Consider the following 19,661-nt stretch of genomic DNA (forward strand, 5'->3'; position numbering starts at 1 on the left):
AATGTTTGCTTTATTTTAAGAATTTTATTTATTTTATTAAAAATGTAATTCAATTATTTTTAAATGTTATTTTTACAGAGTTGAGCAAATAGACGGCGGATTTTTTGAACGTTATGGATCTGGATTCAAGAATAATTTTGAAGAGGACACCATTATTGCTGATAAGGATAAATTCGCTACTCTAAATGAAAGGGAAATTTCGAAAGTAGACAATGATATTGCCGAGAAGACTCAACTATCTTACAAAGAGTTATTATCGTCATTATTAGAATTAAATGCAAGTATTTTTTTTTTTTTTTGTATTTACCTAGAGGCTAGAAAAAACTAACCTAATTTTTTTGATTTTCTCGTATATTTAAAAATATATTGTTTACCTAAAAAATTCATACTTTAAACTTATTTACTCTTCGTTAGAATAATTGTTCACCTCCTATGATTAATAAATTAATTTAAAAATTGCACTAAGTATCTATTATTTAGATCCCTATTTATATATTAGTAATATTACTATATACGAATATTTTACACTCTTACCTAGTCTTCGATAAGATCTACGCAACAAACTTTTATCCTCAAATGATCGTTTTCGTCCCCTCCGGTTACGCAATTTGTAATTTATAATCACGCTAAATTAGCTGCTAAACTAATGAATATTTACATTAACTTTTCATCAAACCAACTTGAATATATGGAGTCAATTTCTTTAAGGGGCTCTGTCTGCTCTGATAGTCTGATGATCAGTAAAACTTTTAAATACCAGTCTTATTCAATTTTTTAATGTAAAATTTTAAACATTTTAGCTATAACAGATGCACCATGCTATGTATCAAATCACTCCATAATTAGTACCTACTCAATGACCTTGGAATCTAACCAATGACGTAATAAAACGCATAAATAAAATAAATCATAAACGATTTAACAAATATCCAAAATCACATAAATTTACTAATTAAAAAGACTTGCATCAACTAATATAACCTGGTAATTCCCAAAATAGCTTAAAGAGATGGTGATGCTGTAATCTGCTAATTTATAATAGTTACTTATAAATTATAATGATGTACTAAGTAAAACCAGTCTTATTCGGACCCTTGATAAGACGGAATCCTGTTGTATGTGGAAATTTATTATGGTCCCGACAGATTTTTATAATTTAATATAGGGTTAAATCCTTGATAAAACGGAAAGCTATTTTTTGGTCCCGTAAATCATATACATCTTTAACAAATGAAAAATATATCATAAAATGAACAAAAATATTTTTGAAACCCTTATTTGTTTTGTTATTAAACAATTATTTTAATTTTTATTATTGACCAGAAAATGTTACAACTTTAAATCTTAATCATACGGAATATTGTAATTCTTTAGTACGGAATTTTCCTTTTTATTCAGTTAGATGAAAACCTGCCTAAAACAAAAACTTTTATTGGTCCCGTGCAATTCCACATAAAACCGGTTTTACTGTAGTTGTATGAATATAGCAATTCTAATAGGTAATTTATTTTATTACTCAATAATTTTTAATTAACACATTGTTTTACTCATGTCGAAGTTCCTTTCATTTTTTCCATACGTACTTATTATTTATTAATATATAATGTATATTTAAAATTAATATGTTTTTTTTTATATTTTGATAATCAATAACAAATTGCTTTTAGTATATACTTACACTTTTTTATTCAAAATTTTTTGCAATATAATAAATAAAAATAGTGAGTGTAAAATGCAGCTATTTTATTTGTTCATTAAATTGTAACAAATTTTAAAATAAAAAATATTACTAAAGCAGAATATTATTATTTTTGATAATTTTTAATGAGTAAATAATGTTAATTTGTTATTATTTTACTATTAGATATAATATAACTATTATTATGTATTTAAAGTTTAAATAAGTGGAGCAGATCAATATTTTATTAATTATCTATTATTATAAGTGCCAAACTACTCCACTCATTAAAAACAATAAAAACTGAAATATTTATAATTCTCAACTAACTAACAGCTAATTAAAAATTTGATTTTTATGTATCGAAATATTGTAAACAATTAAATATCAAAATAATCAAGAAAAAAATCCTGCATAGGGTATAAAATCAAAAATGTATATTGTCTTCCAAAAAAATAAAATGAAAATAATAAAAATATTTGTTTTGTAATAATTTCAAATTATTTAAAATATAATATTATAAAAAAAACTTTTATTTTTTCGAGATAATCCGTGTTTACTGTTAAAAGAATCGTCCTGTTTAGTAACAAACTGATATGGTTGCTTAATTCTTAACTATATAGTATAAATACATATGCACAATAATCACATATAAATTATTATGATTTTCAACTATTAAATTTTAGTTCTTTATTGATTTTTTATACATTTAACATAAAAATGTTTAGTCATTTTAGTGAATTTTTTGTTATACAATGTTTTATGTTAAATTATGTATTTTATTAAAAAGACGTTTTCAATATAAAACATTATAATTACATGTTGTATTTACTCACCTTCCGGTTTGAAATTCTTTAATTATTTTCTACAACCTATGTAATTAATATTAATAACATGGTATTTTAATTAATAATTAACAGAATGCTTGGGAACTGTGTTTAATGATGAATTGAAATTTGAAAATAAATATAAAATTATACTTATTAATTTATTTAAGTAAAAATACAGCTATATAAATAATTTATTATTTCCCAATACAATATATACTTAATATTAATATATATATATTGATAATAAATATATATTTTGAGTAAAATTTCTCGGTAAATAATCATGTAACATAGTTAAACCTTTATGTACCTATGTTGTTGGTATAGATCTTTTTTATAAATTATCTACATAAAACATTTTATAATAAATTGGAATAGACATTAGGCATTTTAAAATTACAATTTATTAGAGATAGAGAGTATAGAGTTGTGTATTGTTTTACATATTTTGACAAATATTATGTAGGTAAAAGTACTTAATATTTTTATTGTTGTTACATAATGTATTATTGCTTATTATAAATATAAAAACCATCAATGGAATTTTAATGGTTAAACAATTTAGAAGTCAATCATTAACAAATATAAATCCAAATAACAAATAAGAAAATACGAAATCTAATGGTAAACATGTGTGGTGTTTTCGCATATAAATCACCCATCCATGTTAAGTAAGACATCACTGATTGGTTTTTAATTAGACACGTGTGATTTAAGATTATAAAACACTAAGAATGTCATGTCAAATAAAAATAACAATGTTCTATACTTCATAGGTTCCATATATAAACAAAATTACAGTATTTAAAACATCATTTTGTCAAATTAAGTGAAAATATTACACGAATAAATAAATTTAATTAAACATTTTTTCAGAAATAGTAAACGACTAATGACAGTTAAGTTAAAATACATAATTTATGTACACAAAAATAGCTAAATTAAAATAACCAAATATAGTTATAGATACATTATAACAAAGTATAATTCTCATTATTGTCGAGTTAGGTTGTACACATAGCATTTATAAATAATTTAATCTTTAACAAAGTTTTGCTATATTTTTAACTAATTTCAATATACATAACTAGAAAATCATGAATCAAAAACCTGACTATGTAAATATTAACAAAATAATGTAAAATATATTAATATAAAACACTTATCAAAAAAATATATATTTAGAAACTATCAATCGATAATACATACATATCGATAGGTAGATAATATTGGTAAAATACCCATAGCTTAAGTAATATAAATATTAATATTTAGTTTCAACTTTTAATGTTTATAATATAGATAAACAGTTATTATTAAAAATAAATGGACGTTTAAAATATTTTTTATTTATACTTTCACTAACATAATAGATTTTTTAGCCCAATAAAAATGACATACCTAACATACAAAATACAATTTAAAAAATAATAATTTATCGTCACATTAATTTAACAATATTTTTATCTAAACATTATTTAATAGTGAATTTGTATCTGCTAAGTATTAATATTTAATCGTGTTAATGAACTGTCTCAATAAATATTATCTGATTTTAAAATTATATTAGTTATTATATAATTTATAGTTTTATAAAAATAAAACAATAAACAATCATAAATGGATTATAAACATTTGTATATACTCGTTATTTTGACGTTTATCGAGATTCGTATTAAAAAAATTTCAATATAAAATATACGGGGGCGGAGTTTGGTTTAGGTCACTGTTTGGCACTATAGCAGATTACCACAGAAATAGCACATTTGGCTTGAGCAGCACACGCGTACGATTTATCTTTAGAAGTGCTATTTCATTTGAGTATTCAACACAGTTTTTTCACTCTCGAATAACTCAATCATTCTCCGAAATTTTGTATAAAATGAAGTCTAATTTTAAAGCAAAACATTTTAACTTTAGGGGTGTTAAAAAAGAAGAAATGCAAAGAAGAAATGAAAATAAAATAGAGTTTATGACTGTTTGTCTAGTTGATATTTTATAATAAATATACTACAAAGACGTCAAAAGTTTAATGGTATAAATATATTTTTCTATTACAGATAAACGAATTATACGAAGAAGTATTGCACGAAATATTACATTGTATTGGGAAGGAAAAAAGTTGTTTAAATCAAGAAAATATAATCGAATTTGCCCGAAAAGCATTTAAAATTGAACAAGATACTCACGAAGCTATTTATAAAGCTGTTATAGAAAAAGAAGTAAACTTCTATCAATTTTATCCTAATTAATAATTATTATAAATCCAGCGATAAGTAATAACTAAATTATTAATGTTTAATATCTGTTTAAAAGGCTCCAAACATAATGTTAAACATTGAAATCATCGAAGCGAAAGATATAAAACCAAAAGATGCAAATGGTTTCAGTGATCCATTTTGTACCTTATTTTTGTCTTCTACCCAACAACATAGATATAACACGTCGGTGAAAAGTCAAACTCTGCGGCCAGTCTGGGAAGAACACTTTTCACTGTAAGAATTTCCAAAAACATTTATTACATATAATATTAGAAAAAAAAAATGAAAACTAGGTATTTAATTTAGGCCAGTCGAGACTCCTGCTGATGATATTTTATGTGTGGAAGTTTGGGACTTTGATCCGGCGGAAACAGTAAAAGAAAAAGTTACAAAAGTCGGCGACATTAAAGGATTTAAAGGAATGAGAAGGTTTATGAAAGAAATCGCGGTGACTGCTACGAACGGTAAACACGATAATGAAATTATTGGCGGTACGCTAATACCACTTAAGGTAATTATTATATATTTATTTTTTCACTTTTTCTTAGCGACTGACAGTTAAACATATTTTTTTGTTTGTTATTATATACAGACAATACCTTCTCGAGGTCAAATAGCTTGGTACAGTTTGGAGAAAAAAGGCAAGGGCAAGCCGCAGGGGAATTTGTTATTAAAATTGTCGTTTGGCAGTGAAAAAAATAAACAAGTTGCTGCTCAAGAACATAGACACCTACTACGAGTATTGTTAGCATACCAAATGAATGTACAAAAGGTGAATTTTCATTTAAGATAAATTAAATTAAAACTAAATCTAATATTTAATTTTAGCCTGAAATGAATTCGTGGAAGGGTGATTTTTTACCTGAGTCTAGCTTAATAATTCAACAGCATGTTGCACAAAGTAATATCAGCACTGTTGACGAGTGTTTGAGCCAATGGATAGAATACATTAACGCTCATGTGTTGAGTCCTGTGGTAAATTTTAAAGTATTTTCGGACATACTAGACATTTTAGTTAAATCCATAACTACTGGACATTTATCCAATGAAGAGGTAAATAATTATTACTGACGTTTTAATGTAAATTTTTAATAAATATTTATATTATGATGTTCAGTTAAAAATGTTCTGGCAATCGTCTAAAAAAATATTACCATTTTGCTTTAATGCTATTCGAACAATACGTAAAAAATCTGCAGATGACGAACAGTTATTGAATCAAATAGAATACGTTTTAAAGTAAATTTAATGATATTATTTTAGGAAGACGTTGTTATTAAATGCAATTTTGAAATTTTTAGTATATTACAAAGTCTATCATTGTTGGAGTTACCAAGTGACTTAGACCTCTTTCCATCTGATGTTTATGGTTGGTTGTTACCATGCGAACACGTCAGAGACATAAAGAGTACATTGCACGATGCTGTCGTCCATGGTGCTGTGGATTGGTTAGAATTTATTTTTACATCGAATCATTGGTTATTTTTCTATTGGGTTTTATTTGTTTATATACAGGCACGTTCACATATTAGAAAACAACAAACCCGACGACTTTACGGATGAAGGACAGATGAAACTTCAGCTTAAAATAATTCAACTTCTTAAACTAGATTTGCAGAAAGCCATAGAGTTTCATAACAAGATATTTATCAAGTAAGATTAATCTTATACTCATAAAGTATTAAAAAATACATTTTAAATCAATATAATTTATTAATTTAAAGGAAAATGCAATTTCCGTATGCCAGTACACTATTTTCAATATACGAATGTAAAATATCTGAAATGTGTGAGCCATTTATCACTCGCATTTGTATGAATATGAAGCCAATTAATTTTGAAGAAAACGGGCGGTTTCAAGTTGACAACGATCCGCTTGCAATGGGAACGTCACTTTTTGAACTTTATATGGGGATTCAGAAATTTGTCGAGTTATTTTTTTACTGTACTTTGCGTAATTTACAAAAATAACAAAAATAACATGGTTTTAAAAATATTTTTAGGTTAGGGAAAAAATAACTGCAATGTAGACTTTGAGACGAATAGTCATTTAGTCAAGTATCACTTATGGTTCCAACAAGGTGTTGCTAGGTGGTTGGATATTGCTGCGTACAAAGCCATGCAACGCATTGAAAGAGCTGTAGACTTGGACAAATTAGTCAAAGTGGACACATCAGTGGAATGTAGTTCATCAGCAGTCGACACATTAGCAATATTCTACCAAATAAAAGTGTTTTGGCAACAACTAGCATGGCCTGATGCCGAAGGTTCTTATTCATTCGTGGCAAAGATAATTGATGACATTTGCAGGTGTTCTGTATACTTTTCGGACAAAACAGCTTATAAAGTTAATAGTACTGTGATTGAAAACAAAAGATTCGAAGTCACTAAAGAAGTAATAAATAAATTTAAAAATATATGGGCAAATTAAAAAAAAAAAAATTTGACTAATAAAAAAAGTTTATTTAACTTAACTAAATAGCTTATTTTCTAATAAATCTAATAATTTATTAGTTTAAAATATCCATTATGATAATTTGGACTTTTCTAATAAAATAAAAATTATATTTATTTTTATTACTATACTTAGTTTAATTTAAACTCTTCATATTTTTTTTTTTTTTATCACTTTTTTACAATTATTATAAATTTAAGTAAATAAATATATATTCTTTGATTCAATAATTTTGTTGACATAAAATTATAACTGCATAAATCATAACAGCTTGTGAACAAAAAGGAAGAATTGGTAGTAGGATGTATTTTTAATAAAATGTTTAATCATTATTTAAAAAAATGTATAGGTATTTAACGCAATTAAGTTAACATTTTCCCCTATATTCGATTAAAATTTTTTGAGTTAAACATAATATTAGTAAATAATTAACTTATGAATTATCATTAACATGGTTATTTTTTTTTATTAATTTGCCCATTTTTTAGAATCGTACGATGGTTTAATTTTTATCGTGCCTTATCCTTTACCTTAAATTAATAATAAATATTATCTTTTTTAAACATTTTATAATTTTTAGTGGTGCTTAGCTGTAAACAATATAGACTATGTAAAACAATATATCCGGCCATTTGTAAATGATTTGGGTATAACACAGTTGATGGACAGTTTAGCAAACTATAAGAGTGAAATTTCAGCAGATCATTGTAAAAAAACACTGGATTTAGTCGTTGATAATGCAATTGATACAGTAAACAACAAAATTATAGATCTTTTACAGACAGTAGTGAACAAAGTATGAGTAAACTGAACATTTAAGAAAGAGAAAATTAACTTTTTTAATAGTTCTGTTTTAGTTATTGTTTTTTTTTTTTTTTTTAGATGTCTCCTGAAATAAGTAAATTTTTGATTGAAGGTGCAGAAGTTGTTAATACAAACAATAATCATTTGGACAATTTAATGCTATATTTGGATGAAAATCTTTGCACTTTAAGTAAGGAACTTAACGAAGAAAATTTTCAACGTATACTTGATATTATAGTTGATCAAATAGCAACAATAATGTATAATCTTATACAAAATAATTTAGAAGTAAGAAATTTATATAGTATTTATTTATTCAAATGATATTAATTATTTTTTTGTTTACACATTTTGATAAAAAAAAAAACCACCTACATATTTTAGGAATCTAAGAGACAGTTTTCATATGTTGTTTGGATTTTTGAGAAAAGATAATAATACTGAATATAAGAGTGAAACAATTCAAAAGCTTGAAGCATTATTGCACTTACATACGTTAGATACTGTAAACCTTATACATGAATATTATTTAGAAAGACTTCAAAAACAAAAGGAAATCCAAGAGGCTAATGAAGGAATATTAACTGTTAAATTGATATTTATTAACAATGTTCTCAAAGTAGATGTACTAAATGCAAATGGAATAAAAGCAATGGACTCTAATGGTATTTAAGTATAAATATTTTAGATAAACATGTATTTATTGACATGTAAATCAGAAGTTTCACAAAATATTGTTTTAAAGGTTTTAGCGATCCATTTATTAAAGTACGTTTGCTGCCCAAAGACAAATTTCAACATACCACTAAACCAACAACAGCAGTACAGAAAAAAACTTTGTACCCTTTATTTGATGAATGTTTTAAAATGTTTGTATTGTATAGCTTACAAAAGAATTTTTAATTTAACTAAGTAACAATTTAATCGTTAATTTGCTTACAGTTCTCTAACTCCTGAACAACGTACTGAAGAAAATGGTTTAGTTATGTTTATAGTAAAAGATCAAGATTTTATGGGAATGACAAATGAGTTTGTATCTGAAGCATTTATACATTTTAAAGATATTCCATTTACACAGTTAGAAAATGACTTAGGAAGCATACCACAAATTAAATTAAAGCTAACGTCTCCAAAATCTCTAGGTAATTATTAATAAATTAATTCTTATATTTTATTACTGAATGGATATAAATATTTATTATTTAAACATAGATTCAAAAATTCTCAAAGCTCTTGATACTAGATCAACAGACAAATTGGCAAAAGATTTTCTTAAGCGAGAAAAAATAAAAATTGCAGCAGCAAATTCAACGCCGAAAAAATGACTACACTCTATTACAGGGCGAATTAAGCATAATACGTCTACATTGATACGAAAACTTAAAAACTCATATTGATTTGCTGTATAAACATATTAGTATTTAAAATTTATCAAAATAATTATAATGTAAGACTGAATTAGGGATGACATTTTTTTTACATATTTTAAATTTAAATACAGTGCATGGCTGTGTTTCAATATAAATAAATATAAAAAAATAATAATTTTTAAGACTAAGTATAAAATATTTAATATGTTAATATATTTTAATTCATTTTTATTTCTATAAATAATTTTATATATTTTTTTAATTATTTTTTTGTGTTTGATATAGATATTGTATTAAATTATAACAAATAATTGGGGTAATATTAAGTAAATATATAAGTATACAAATTTTATATTAATAAATTGAACAAATATACATTTTTAATATTAAAATTGTTTTATTTTAAAAGGATATTGTATCCGCATGTATTGTCTCCATCTTACATTGTCAAAATATATGTTTAGCAATTCCAGTTTTGTGTGTTTAGCTTAAATATTAGAGTGAAATAACCTATTATTAAATTTAAAGCTAAAAAATTATCTGTATTTTTATGTTCATTAGTTTTTAAGTGAATTATAAACATTTTTAAATATTAATATTTTACTAAAATATTATAAAAACCATCAAGGGAATACAGATAATGTTTAAATCTTTAAATTTGATAATAAGTCATTTAATTCTATTATTTAACCTTAGGCACACAAAATTGGAATTGTTGAATTTACTTGGAATGTACCAATATTTTAGTATGGTCTTTTAATAAGACAGATACAACAAATGTGGGTATGGCATTCTTTAAATGCAAAATTAAAGAAAATTAGATGATACAATTTAATAAATTTGAGCACTTTCTAATAAATGTATTTTATAATTAAAAGCCAGTGCAAATCTCTGAATGATAATACCTATTCAGTTATTTTTGTTTAAATTGAAAATGAATACAACTGTCAAAGTAGGACGAAAATTCAAATTGTTAAATTAAATAGTATTGTTTTGCAGGGGCAGAAGAACCTATTGATTAATACTAAATAATGGCATGGAATTTATAAATGTGTTTTGATTTTAATTAAATTAAATTTAGACTTCTTGAACTTGTCATTCTCTTCTTGTTTACATAAATAATACAATGTTAGTAAATAAAATATATTTACAATACAAATATTTTTAATTGTAGTGGGTAGATACGAAAAAATAATAAATAAGTAATCAGGTAGATATATAAAATAAAAATATTTAATCAGAGTTCAAAAAATATATATACATAAATTATTTTCAATAATAATATATTAAAAAATAAAGTAATTAAATTAATTTTTATTATAATAAGCTATTTAGAAATTCTATTAACAATACAAATGTGAGTAGACGTAAGAAGTTATACTTAGAGAATAGTACCCATATTACTTTAGTTTATGACTGATGTACTTAATAACTAACTTGTAAGTTATAATAAAAAAACCAAGTTACAAATTTTAAACATTTTAAATATTATAAGTAGTAAGTATTAACTCCATATTTCAACTATTTAAAATAGTGTAAACAATAAAATCTCTTATTATTTCATACTTCATTAAAAAAAATATTAGAATATAAAATTAAGATACTTATAGTACAGACAGAATACATAAATTTATATTTTATAAATGTATTTTAATCTTAAATTATTTTGTAAATAAAATCCCTTTTGCTCACAAGTCACAATTCATCCTTTTGATTATTTTTTTGATAAACAGGAAATGCCCAAAATTCACTAGGTAGACTATTTGAATCTCTTTCACGTTTAACAAAAGCACTGAATGAAGATATACAATTGCCAATAAAATAATCTGCTTTGCCTAATATTGCAAGATCTACATGCGGATTATCTTTATCGTATTTTACAGTTTTCAAATTAAAACTTGATAATGCATGTGATAGTTCAGGGATTAGATGATTATTATCAGATGCTACAAAAACTGTGCTTATGTCATTGCCATATTTTCGAATAAGTCTTTTAAGCTGTTTTACAACTGTTTCAAATGTTGGATAGCATAGTTCTTCTGTGGCTTTTCCATATTCATTTCTATAACCTAAGCATTGTGGAGCTGAGAACAATAAAGAGTTCTTAGAGATATGTTCACAAGCCCTGACCCAATCAATACCATTGCGCAAATGAATACCAATAAATTTTCCAGGCTTAATTCTATTATTTATAAAAGAATTAACTAAGTTACTAATTCTATCATTCCATTTTAAGTACTTATGAATCTCGACATTTTCTTTTTGTATTGGAAAACTTGCTGGAGCACCAACAAATGCCAATACTGGCCATTCAGATGATGGATACTTTTCGTGCCATTTAGATATCATATCATGATGGTATACATCATAGTTTAGAGGGGCATAAAATTCAGATGATGAAAAATCAATGCCATATGTATCCCAAAATGATTCAAAAGGATTCCCTGTTTTGGCATTACATCCTTCTAATTCACCTCTTTGCATATAACAAAATGATGTTCGACTTGCTGGAGGCCAAATATCATTTGAATATTTAGTCATAAAGTCATTCATTAACTGAACTCTGTGATATTCTAAAAGTGGATCTACTTTGAAGTAAGTATCAAATGAAATTTGTACAGACTTCTGTTGGCCATAGCGGTATTCAATCCAATGAGGCAATAAGAGTGTGCGATTTAAAGCTTTAGCAAAACCAATGGCACCCAGGAAGTGGTCAGCTTGATTTCCAAAACGACCCATGCATGGGCAGTAGGCTATGTAACCAGAAGGATCTTGAGTAAATGCAAAATTTAAAAAATACATACCAAAAAATAGAAACAATAGACAAGTACCCATGTTTGATTAAAATTATGAATAAAGATAACTAAAATAGACAACTAGATTAAATAAATATACTACATTACATTAATAAAGAATACAAGTATAAATTTTCTAAGCTTACATTGAAAATGTACAAAACAAATATTAAAATGTAGTAATAAATAACTGTATAATGATTTAAAATTTATTACAAATTAATAAGTAATAACTATAAATTATAAATATATATAAATTATTATTAACTGTGTACCTAAATTTATAAAATATAAATGACAAAGGTATTTACTATTTAGTTTTTACTTTTTGCCCGTTATAAAGATCTCGGTATGGATATTTTGAAAACAAATTTAGTTTTTTGATAACGATAAAACAGAGATAGCATTTAAAGATTTAAAATTTAATATAGTGGTAGGAACAGAACAGAATATAGAACAAAGACTGTAAAATGTTTTAGGTGATTTTGCTGGTCATACTGTATAGTTCAATGGCACGGTGATGGCCGACGGATGAAAAAGGTACTAAATACTAAATAGCATGATAAACGTGTAAAAAAAGTTGATTCGTTGTGTTGTCGAACTGTCCACTGACTATCTAGTTAGTGCCTAGTGAGTAGTGGTAAAATTATTAATATGCCAACAATTTGGCAATTAAACTTATTAAAATAATAAAATCAAAAACTGCCAAATTATTAACATAATACATACAGTAATATCATTTATTTTAAATTGATACATTTTTTAATTAAAAACGGTTTTGTGCAATCGCGTAGTGTAAAAATGTCTTCAAAAGCTGAAAAAGACAAACAGAAACAAATACAAGATAGATGTTTATCGTTGCTGAATCAAATGTTAAAAGATGATGATAATAAGTATTGTGTGGACTGCGATTCCAAAGGTAAATACTAAATAAGCATACACTTTTACATCTATAATTAAGTGTTGTAATTTGTGTATATTTTATATTTTGTGCAAATGACTTTCTCATAAATGTACACAAAATAAAATAATTAAATTAATATTACTATTTATGAAATATTATCTAATTTAGGACCTAGATGGGCTTCTTGGAATTTAGGAATATTTCTGTGCATAAGATGTGCAGGTATTCATCGTAATCTTGGGGTACACATTAGCAAAGTAAAATCTGTGAATTTGGATTCTTGGACTCCCGAACAAGTGGTGGTATGTACACATTATTTATCTTAAGTGAATTAATTATATTGTTTTTATAAAATAAAAAATTTTATAATCACAGAATTTGCAACAAATGGGAAATAGTCGAGCCAGAGCTGTATACGAAGCAAATCTACCAGATAATTTTAGACGCCCACAAACTGATTCTGCATTAGAGGCATTCATTCGTTCAAAGTATGAACACAAAAAATACATTGCCAAAGAATGGGTTCAACCACCATTACCTAAAGTAAAAATGTCAATAATTTCATTAATATTATTATTTTTGCTGCATTAAACTATTGAAATAAAATTAATAAGTAGTTCATTATTAAAATCATTTATTTTTATGTCCTTATAATTCAATTAATTTATAGTGATGAATATCAGAAAAATTTTATAATTTTTTTTTTTTATTTAAATATGTTTTATACATTCTATATTGATACAAAGTTGCTGACCCTAGATTTTTAGTGTGAGTAGTTAACCTGTCTTGAAACTTTTGATAGTAGAGCTTGGCTTCTTTATTTAGTATCTTTAGATTTATTTCTTTGTGGAAAATATGATTTGATACATAAAGAAGTGCATTTGATAGTTTTCTTAGGGAAATTTTTTGAAAAGTTTAAATTTTGTTTAAGTTTGACTTTTTTGCATTTCTCCATAATTGTATTACATAGATATAGACGAGTTTAAGAAGGGATTTATACACGAGAAGTTTAACATTCAAATTTCAATAAGAGTATTATTACTTAACAGAATTTTCAACATTTGTAGTTCATTATTTAAAGTCAACCTTTTAGATTGAATGTGAGAGGCCCAAGTGTATTAGATTTAAGGTGTGATTAAGATACTTGACTACTAGAGAATAGATAATTGGGCTTCCGTATAAGGTGATATTGGGGCTAGGAGTTAGGAGTACCGAGTAAGTCTTAGAGTAAAAGTTTTTGTGTCAAATTTTATACTTGACATTTAATAATTTCTGCATACATTTAAAATTAAAATATATATTTTTAAATAATAATTTAATGGTACTTATATTTAAATAAAATCAACAAAAACTAATAATTGGTCCAATAATTAATATTATAATTTTTATAACCTAACGTTTGTGACTGATATATTGTATTTTAAACAATTTTATTAATATTCAGCAAAATTTTGTCAATACTTAAGATTGATTTTTAAGAAATTATTATAATCTAATGATTAAAATAATGTCGAATATCTGTATATGTATTATCATAAACCATAATTATTTTTAATTTGAATATATAAACCATATAAAATACAATCTTATACATGAAAAAGTATTATATAGATACATAATATATTTTTATTTCAATAAAAATTATTTTAAGAATTGAAATTAATTTTTTTACTTGAATTTTTATGTTATATTTTTAGGTCAATTGGGATAAAGATTTAGAAGAAGAAGCTGAAAAACAGAAGAAAAAAAAGCGAGAACCAAAACCTGGGTCAATTATGCGTAGTGTGCCTTCAATTGTACCAAATCCATTACCTAAACCTATTTCCTTAAGCCCAAAGTTATCATCAAACAAGAAACCAATTTTAACTGATTCAAATCATTCCACTGATCTTCTTGGTTTAGGTAAATAATAAAATTTAGTCTAAAATTATTTAAAATTGTTTAAATAAATAAATTATTTCTATACAGATACTCCTACAAAAGATTCAAACCCTACATTGATAGATACGTCCTTCACATCTTCCAGCTCAGATTCAACTGATCCATTTAGCAGTTTTTTAAGTGCATCTGTTTCTTCTACTACAACTTCTCCTCAAATTCAACAAACTATTGACCCTATGTTAGGTCGATCCACTGAAGAGGAAAATTTTTTCAATCAACCAACAGCAGCTACAAAAAATAAACTTACTACTGATTCTATCTTGGCACTATATGAAAAAACATCATCTCCAAATAATAAGACCACAAGCCAATATACAAGTATATACATTTTACATATAATATTGTATTAATATTAAAAACATTTTTATTTGTGTTTTAGGTCAAAATAACGGTTTTGTTCCTCAGCCACAGCAGCCATTTTTTAACGCTTTCAATAATAATGGTTTCCAAACTATGCAACAGATGCAATCCATCAATAATCATGTACGATTAAGTATAAATAATTTACTTTATTTTAATTATGACTAACAATCAAACTCTTTGTTTATTAATTTAGGGGAATTCTATCAATTTGTTATCCAATAGTTCTATTGATTTTAACAAATTCCAGTCATCAACAAATTCTAATTTTACATCAAATCCATTTTATAATATGGCTGCAAAAAATGGATCAACTCAATTTAATCATGTAAGTAATTATTAATATTTATTATTTAGTAATTTTGTAGTTATTGAATTCTTAAGATTTAAATCGTTTAAAGTAAAAATAAGTTAGAATTTAGTTTTATTTTTTTCAATGCACATTGTTTTTAAGTAATGTGTTACTTATTTTCTTAGTTATTAAATTATTTGAAATGAAAAATGTATAATTTTATTTTATTGTATATACAATAAATAATAACAAAATACATTAAAATTATTATTGACATCCTATTAAAATAACTAATATTTAAATATTTATTTTACAATTAAAATAAATGTAATTCTTTTCATTTTGAATACAAAATAATTTATAGTACCTATAAATTCCACATTTATTTTCTAAATTATTTTGTTTTATTTCTATACTTGATTCACAGCTAACATATTAAATATATAAATAATACTATTTTTTTAAATTCTTAGTAACTTGGGATAATAAATTCATTTATTTACATATATTTATTAAAAGATAAAAAAAAAAAAACAAATTTTAATTGGGCTTTATAATTTTTTATTTTCCTTTATTTTGAGTAAATATTTATAAATTTGTACTTAAATATTTTATAATTTTAAATTAAATCTAAGTTATTATTAATGTATATTATTGATTTATAAAAAAAACTTTGGTAACATTTATCATTATATTTTTTAAATTTAATACTAATTAACTAAATTTAGTGTACATTCATTATTTTGAAATAACTTTTTTATCATTTTATTTCATATCACAACAATATTTTTGAAGAATAATTTATTATCATTATTATTTTTTAAATATTTAATTTTTGTTATTAATATTTACATTTTTGATTTCATATTTTGCAGCAAATTAGTCTTTAGAGTATTTCAATATATACAAATTGATTTTGAAATGAGTTAATTAGTTTATATGTATTTAAAGTTTAGGTAAACAGAGTAATGGTCCAGAGGTACTCTTCAAAATGTTGGTCTACTACTTCATTTGTTTAAATTTTAAATACTATAAGTTATAGCTTATAAATTATTTCAAGATTAGATTTTTATAGAATATAATACTTCAAATAATATTCTGTTTCAAAATATGAAATTAAAAAGTATAGTGTCATTTAAAAAAGTAAAAATTTAAAAATGATTACAATAATAATAATAAAAAAAAATTATTTTCAAACAAGTTAAATGTTAATATAATGATTGTAGAGCAGTAGTTTTCAACTTGTGCGTCGCGACTCCTAGGAGCGTCGAAGGAAGTCGCTGTAGAAACTAAAAATAAAATTGTAATACATTAAATATTAAAATTATTATTATTTTATTAATTTTTTAGTTGTAAAAAAATAAATCTCAAAAAAAATAAATATTTCATCATTAAATAATGTAATTTGTTTTTTTTTTAATGTTCGTATGGGAGACATATGTTTTATTTTTAAATTTAAAGGAGTCGTGGACCCAAAAAGGTTGAAAACCACTAGTGTAGAGGTTTAAATAAATCATTTAGTAGGTATATATTAAATTATTAAATTTAATTTATATACAGTAAAAGCCATTTATTAGGAACATTTTAGAACTAAGGTGAAACATGTCAATTAACTAATTGTTTGATGTTTACTATGAAAAAAAATGAAAAATAAATATTTAATACATATGTGTTTAAAAAAATATACAATATATTATTTACTATGTATGTATATAATTCTTATACATTTTTAAATTTATATTTATTAATTTTTTAATTTTGATTTTTGCGTCTATACTTTCATATGAGTAATGCTGCTTAAAGCCTTTTTTATCTGCACAGTGTTGGACTGCTCTCCTGGGGACACTTATAGGTTCTACAATTTTTTTACTTGGTGGGGGTGTCTCTAACAAAAAACAAATACATGTAAGAAAGAATATTCTTGTATAGATACTGTACTTACGATAAAGTACAGTAAAAATAAATGTCACAACAGCAAAGATAAGATTAAAGTACATTGGTTATCACCAAATAACTGGTATATATGCCAACTGACCTTTGCCTAACTGTTTCAAATTACCAATGTGATGTTTTAATATTGTGATTGTATCAATTATCTGTGTTCCTATAAGCGGCTTCTACTGTTTATATATACATTAAATAAATTAGTTATTCATTAGGTCTAGGGTTGATTCAATGTGTGTATCAAAGGTTTTTAAAGATATTGAGGTTTAGTCAGTCTGTTTGGTATTGGTAGCATTCAGTGAATATATGTTTAATGGTGAGACTAAAACTACAGAATTATTCATTTAACGAGTTTTTTTTTTTTTTAGTCATTAAGAAGTTGGTCTTTTTATAAATAATATTTTTAATTTTTGTCTAGACTTGACAAATTATCTATTTAAATTATTTTTTGCTTAACCGCTATGAACTTAAAACCTAATAGTCAACAATCAATTTTCAAATTTGTTTACATTTGCTTCTGAGTTCTAACTGTAACTTAATAATTTTCCAGCTGATAGTAGATACAATTGCTATTACTTTTTATGCATAGGGAAGTGGTGTGTCTTAGCTCATTTGAATTTATATCATAAACTCCATGTACCTCCTTATGAATTTGAGTCCTATTAAATTATTATAACCATAATCAGGGGTAGAGTGTCCCACTGGGATACCGAGAAAAATCTTGGTGGCCTGGAAGCTAAATGGCCCGTTGGCCTGAAGAGTATAGATAGAAAAAAAAAATTTTTATTTTATTCAATAGATGAAAATATTGAATAGCCTGGAGGAAATTTATTTTCCTAGTCCAAATTTTTTTCCTATTCTGCCCCTGACCATAATAATTTGTTTAACCAATTATGAAGTTACAATAAATTATTTAAACAAATATATTCTGTAAAGCAGTTTAACTATTTATTTTGAATTGTGCATACTTATTAGTTTATATGCTATAACCATTAACTATGTTTATTAATTTGTAATTAATAGTTAATACCCATATAATTTTTACTTGTAAATATACTTTTAGGAGGAACCTGTAGTGAAAAATAATCAATTTTCAGCATTTGATTCTTCAAATGATGTAGTTCATGTAAGTAAATTTACTTTTAAATAATGTCTTAATTATTTAATTTTTCTTTTCTTCAAAATTCTATTTTTCTAGTTGCCGCAACAAATGACAATGCTGAATTTGGGACATCCAAAAACAGTTACGTCAACTGTTAATGGTTTTACAGACTTTTCTAATGAATTTACAGACCTTTCTAATGGCTTTACAGACCTAGCCAAACCATCACAGACTGGCCAAACGCTTTCACCTAATTTATGGCAGTAGTTACAGTTGATTGATTGTTCATAATAATTTTGTTACATTATCATTTTAAATTTAATACAAGTTAAATTGAGATATCTTTTTATTGAAAAAATTAATTTATAATTGTAATTTGTAAACTACGAGATGATTTATTTATATATTACGCGTCTTTATAACGCTCTGCTTTACCTATATAGTATATACTCACAGAACCGTCCAATAAATGGAACTTGGTATGTAAATAATAAACGTTTAGTAAACCATGCTTAAATATCTGAAATGATCTACTGCTATATTCGAAACGAAAAATATTACGATTACTCTAATGATAATTTATTGGTTTACATATAATAATGAAATTGTATTTCAATGAATTGCACTATAATTGTACACTCATAAAATTATTAAACTATTATGATTCATGAACCTCTTTTTAATATGCTGTGTGATAATAAAAAAACATGCAAAATATTTATAATTTATGTACACATTTTTAATAAATTAAAATACCTATATAATTACTATGTTAGTTAATATTTTATTATTTAAAAATTAATCAAAGCAAAAAATATTCAAATAAAAAAATTAATAACATAAATAAAATAGCTCTGGTAAAATAATTTTTTTTTTTTTAAGTGTATTTATTATTTAGTGGATTTATTGAAATTCAAATTGGTAA

At 24.4% G+C, this 19,661-nt stretch overlaps 3 protein-coding genes across 5 annotated transcripts in view; 2 read left to right on the forward strand and 1 right to left on the reverse strand.

Annotated features, from left to right (window-relative positions):
* Positions 1-9,478, forward strand: part of LOC112597937 (protein unc-13 homolog 4B) — a 31,763-nt gene extending 22,285 nt beyond the window's left edge. For 2 of the 3 annotated variants that reach the window (XM_025344190.1, XM_025344191.1), the window contains exons 2-18: positions 79-277; positions 4,569-4,730; positions 4,825-5,003; positions 5,076-5,280; positions 5,362-5,541; positions 5,598-5,822; positions 5,887-6,008; positions 6,071-6,217; positions 6,285-6,422; positions 6,494-6,704; positions 6,778-7,164; positions 7,805-8,020; positions 8,107-8,316; positions 8,387-8,693; positions 8,774-8,897; positions 8,971-9,170; positions 9,241-9,478. In XM_025344190.1, the coding sequence (XP_025199975.1) occupies positions 79-277; positions 4,569-4,730; positions 4,825-5,003; positions 5,076-5,280; positions 5,362-5,541; positions 5,598-5,822; positions 5,887-6,008; positions 6,071-6,217; positions 6,285-6,422; positions 6,494-6,704; positions 6,778-7,164; positions 7,805-8,020; positions 8,107-8,316; positions 8,387-8,693; positions 8,774-8,897; positions 8,971-9,170; positions 9,241-9,353 (3,325 nt within the window). In that variant the 3' untranslated portion in view covers positions 9,354-9,478. Of the gene's footprint in view, positions 1-78; positions 278-4,457; positions 4,487-4,568; positions 4,731-4,824; positions 5,004-5,075; positions 5,281-5,361; positions 5,542-5,597; positions 5,823-5,886; positions 6,009-6,070; positions 6,218-6,284; positions 6,423-6,493; positions 6,705-6,777; positions 7,165-7,804; positions 8,021-8,106; positions 8,317-8,386; positions 8,694-8,773; positions 8,898-8,970; positions 9,171-9,240 lie in introns of those variants that run through there. The other variant, XM_025344192.1, reaches the window with a different exon arrangement.
* A 1,528-nt stretch (positions 9,479-11,006) lies between these two features.
* On the reverse strand, positions 11,007-12,253 carry LOC112597960 (GDP-fucose protein O-fucosyltransferase 1). The gene has a single exon (XM_025344227.1). It carries the CDS (start codon positions 12,231-12,233, stop codon positions 11,094-11,096), a length of 1,140 nt encoding a protein of 379 aa, XP_025200012.1. The 5' UTR covers positions 12,234-12,253; the 3' UTR covers positions 11,007-11,093.
* A 513-nt stretch (positions 12,254-12,766) lies between these two features.
* LOC112598012 (stromal membrane-associated protein 1) lies at positions 12,767-19,075 on the forward strand. The gene is made up of 9 exons (XM_025344311.1): positions 12,767-13,112; positions 13,266-13,399; positions 13,473-13,640; positions 14,795-14,999; positions 15,066-15,356; positions 15,418-15,521; positions 15,595-15,726; positions 18,698-18,760; positions 18,833-19,075. The coding sequence occupies exons 1-9, from the start codon at positions 12,995-12,997 to the stop codon at positions 19,001-19,003; spliced, it is 1,386 nt and encodes a 461-aa protein (XP_025200096.1). The 5' UTR covers positions 12,767-12,994; the 3' UTR covers positions 19,004-19,075.
* The last annotated feature ends 586 nt before the right edge of the window (positions 19,076-19,661 follow it).

This window comes from Melanaphis sacchari, unplaced genomic scaffold (assembly GCF_002803265.2).
Source record: "Melanaphis sacchari strain LSU unplaced genomic scaffold, SCAv2.0 Contig44_pilon_pilon, whole genome shotgun sequence".
In the NCBI taxonomy this organism is placed as follows: Eukaryota; Metazoa; Arthropoda; class Insecta; order Hemiptera; family Aphididae; genus Melanaphis; species Melanaphis sacchari.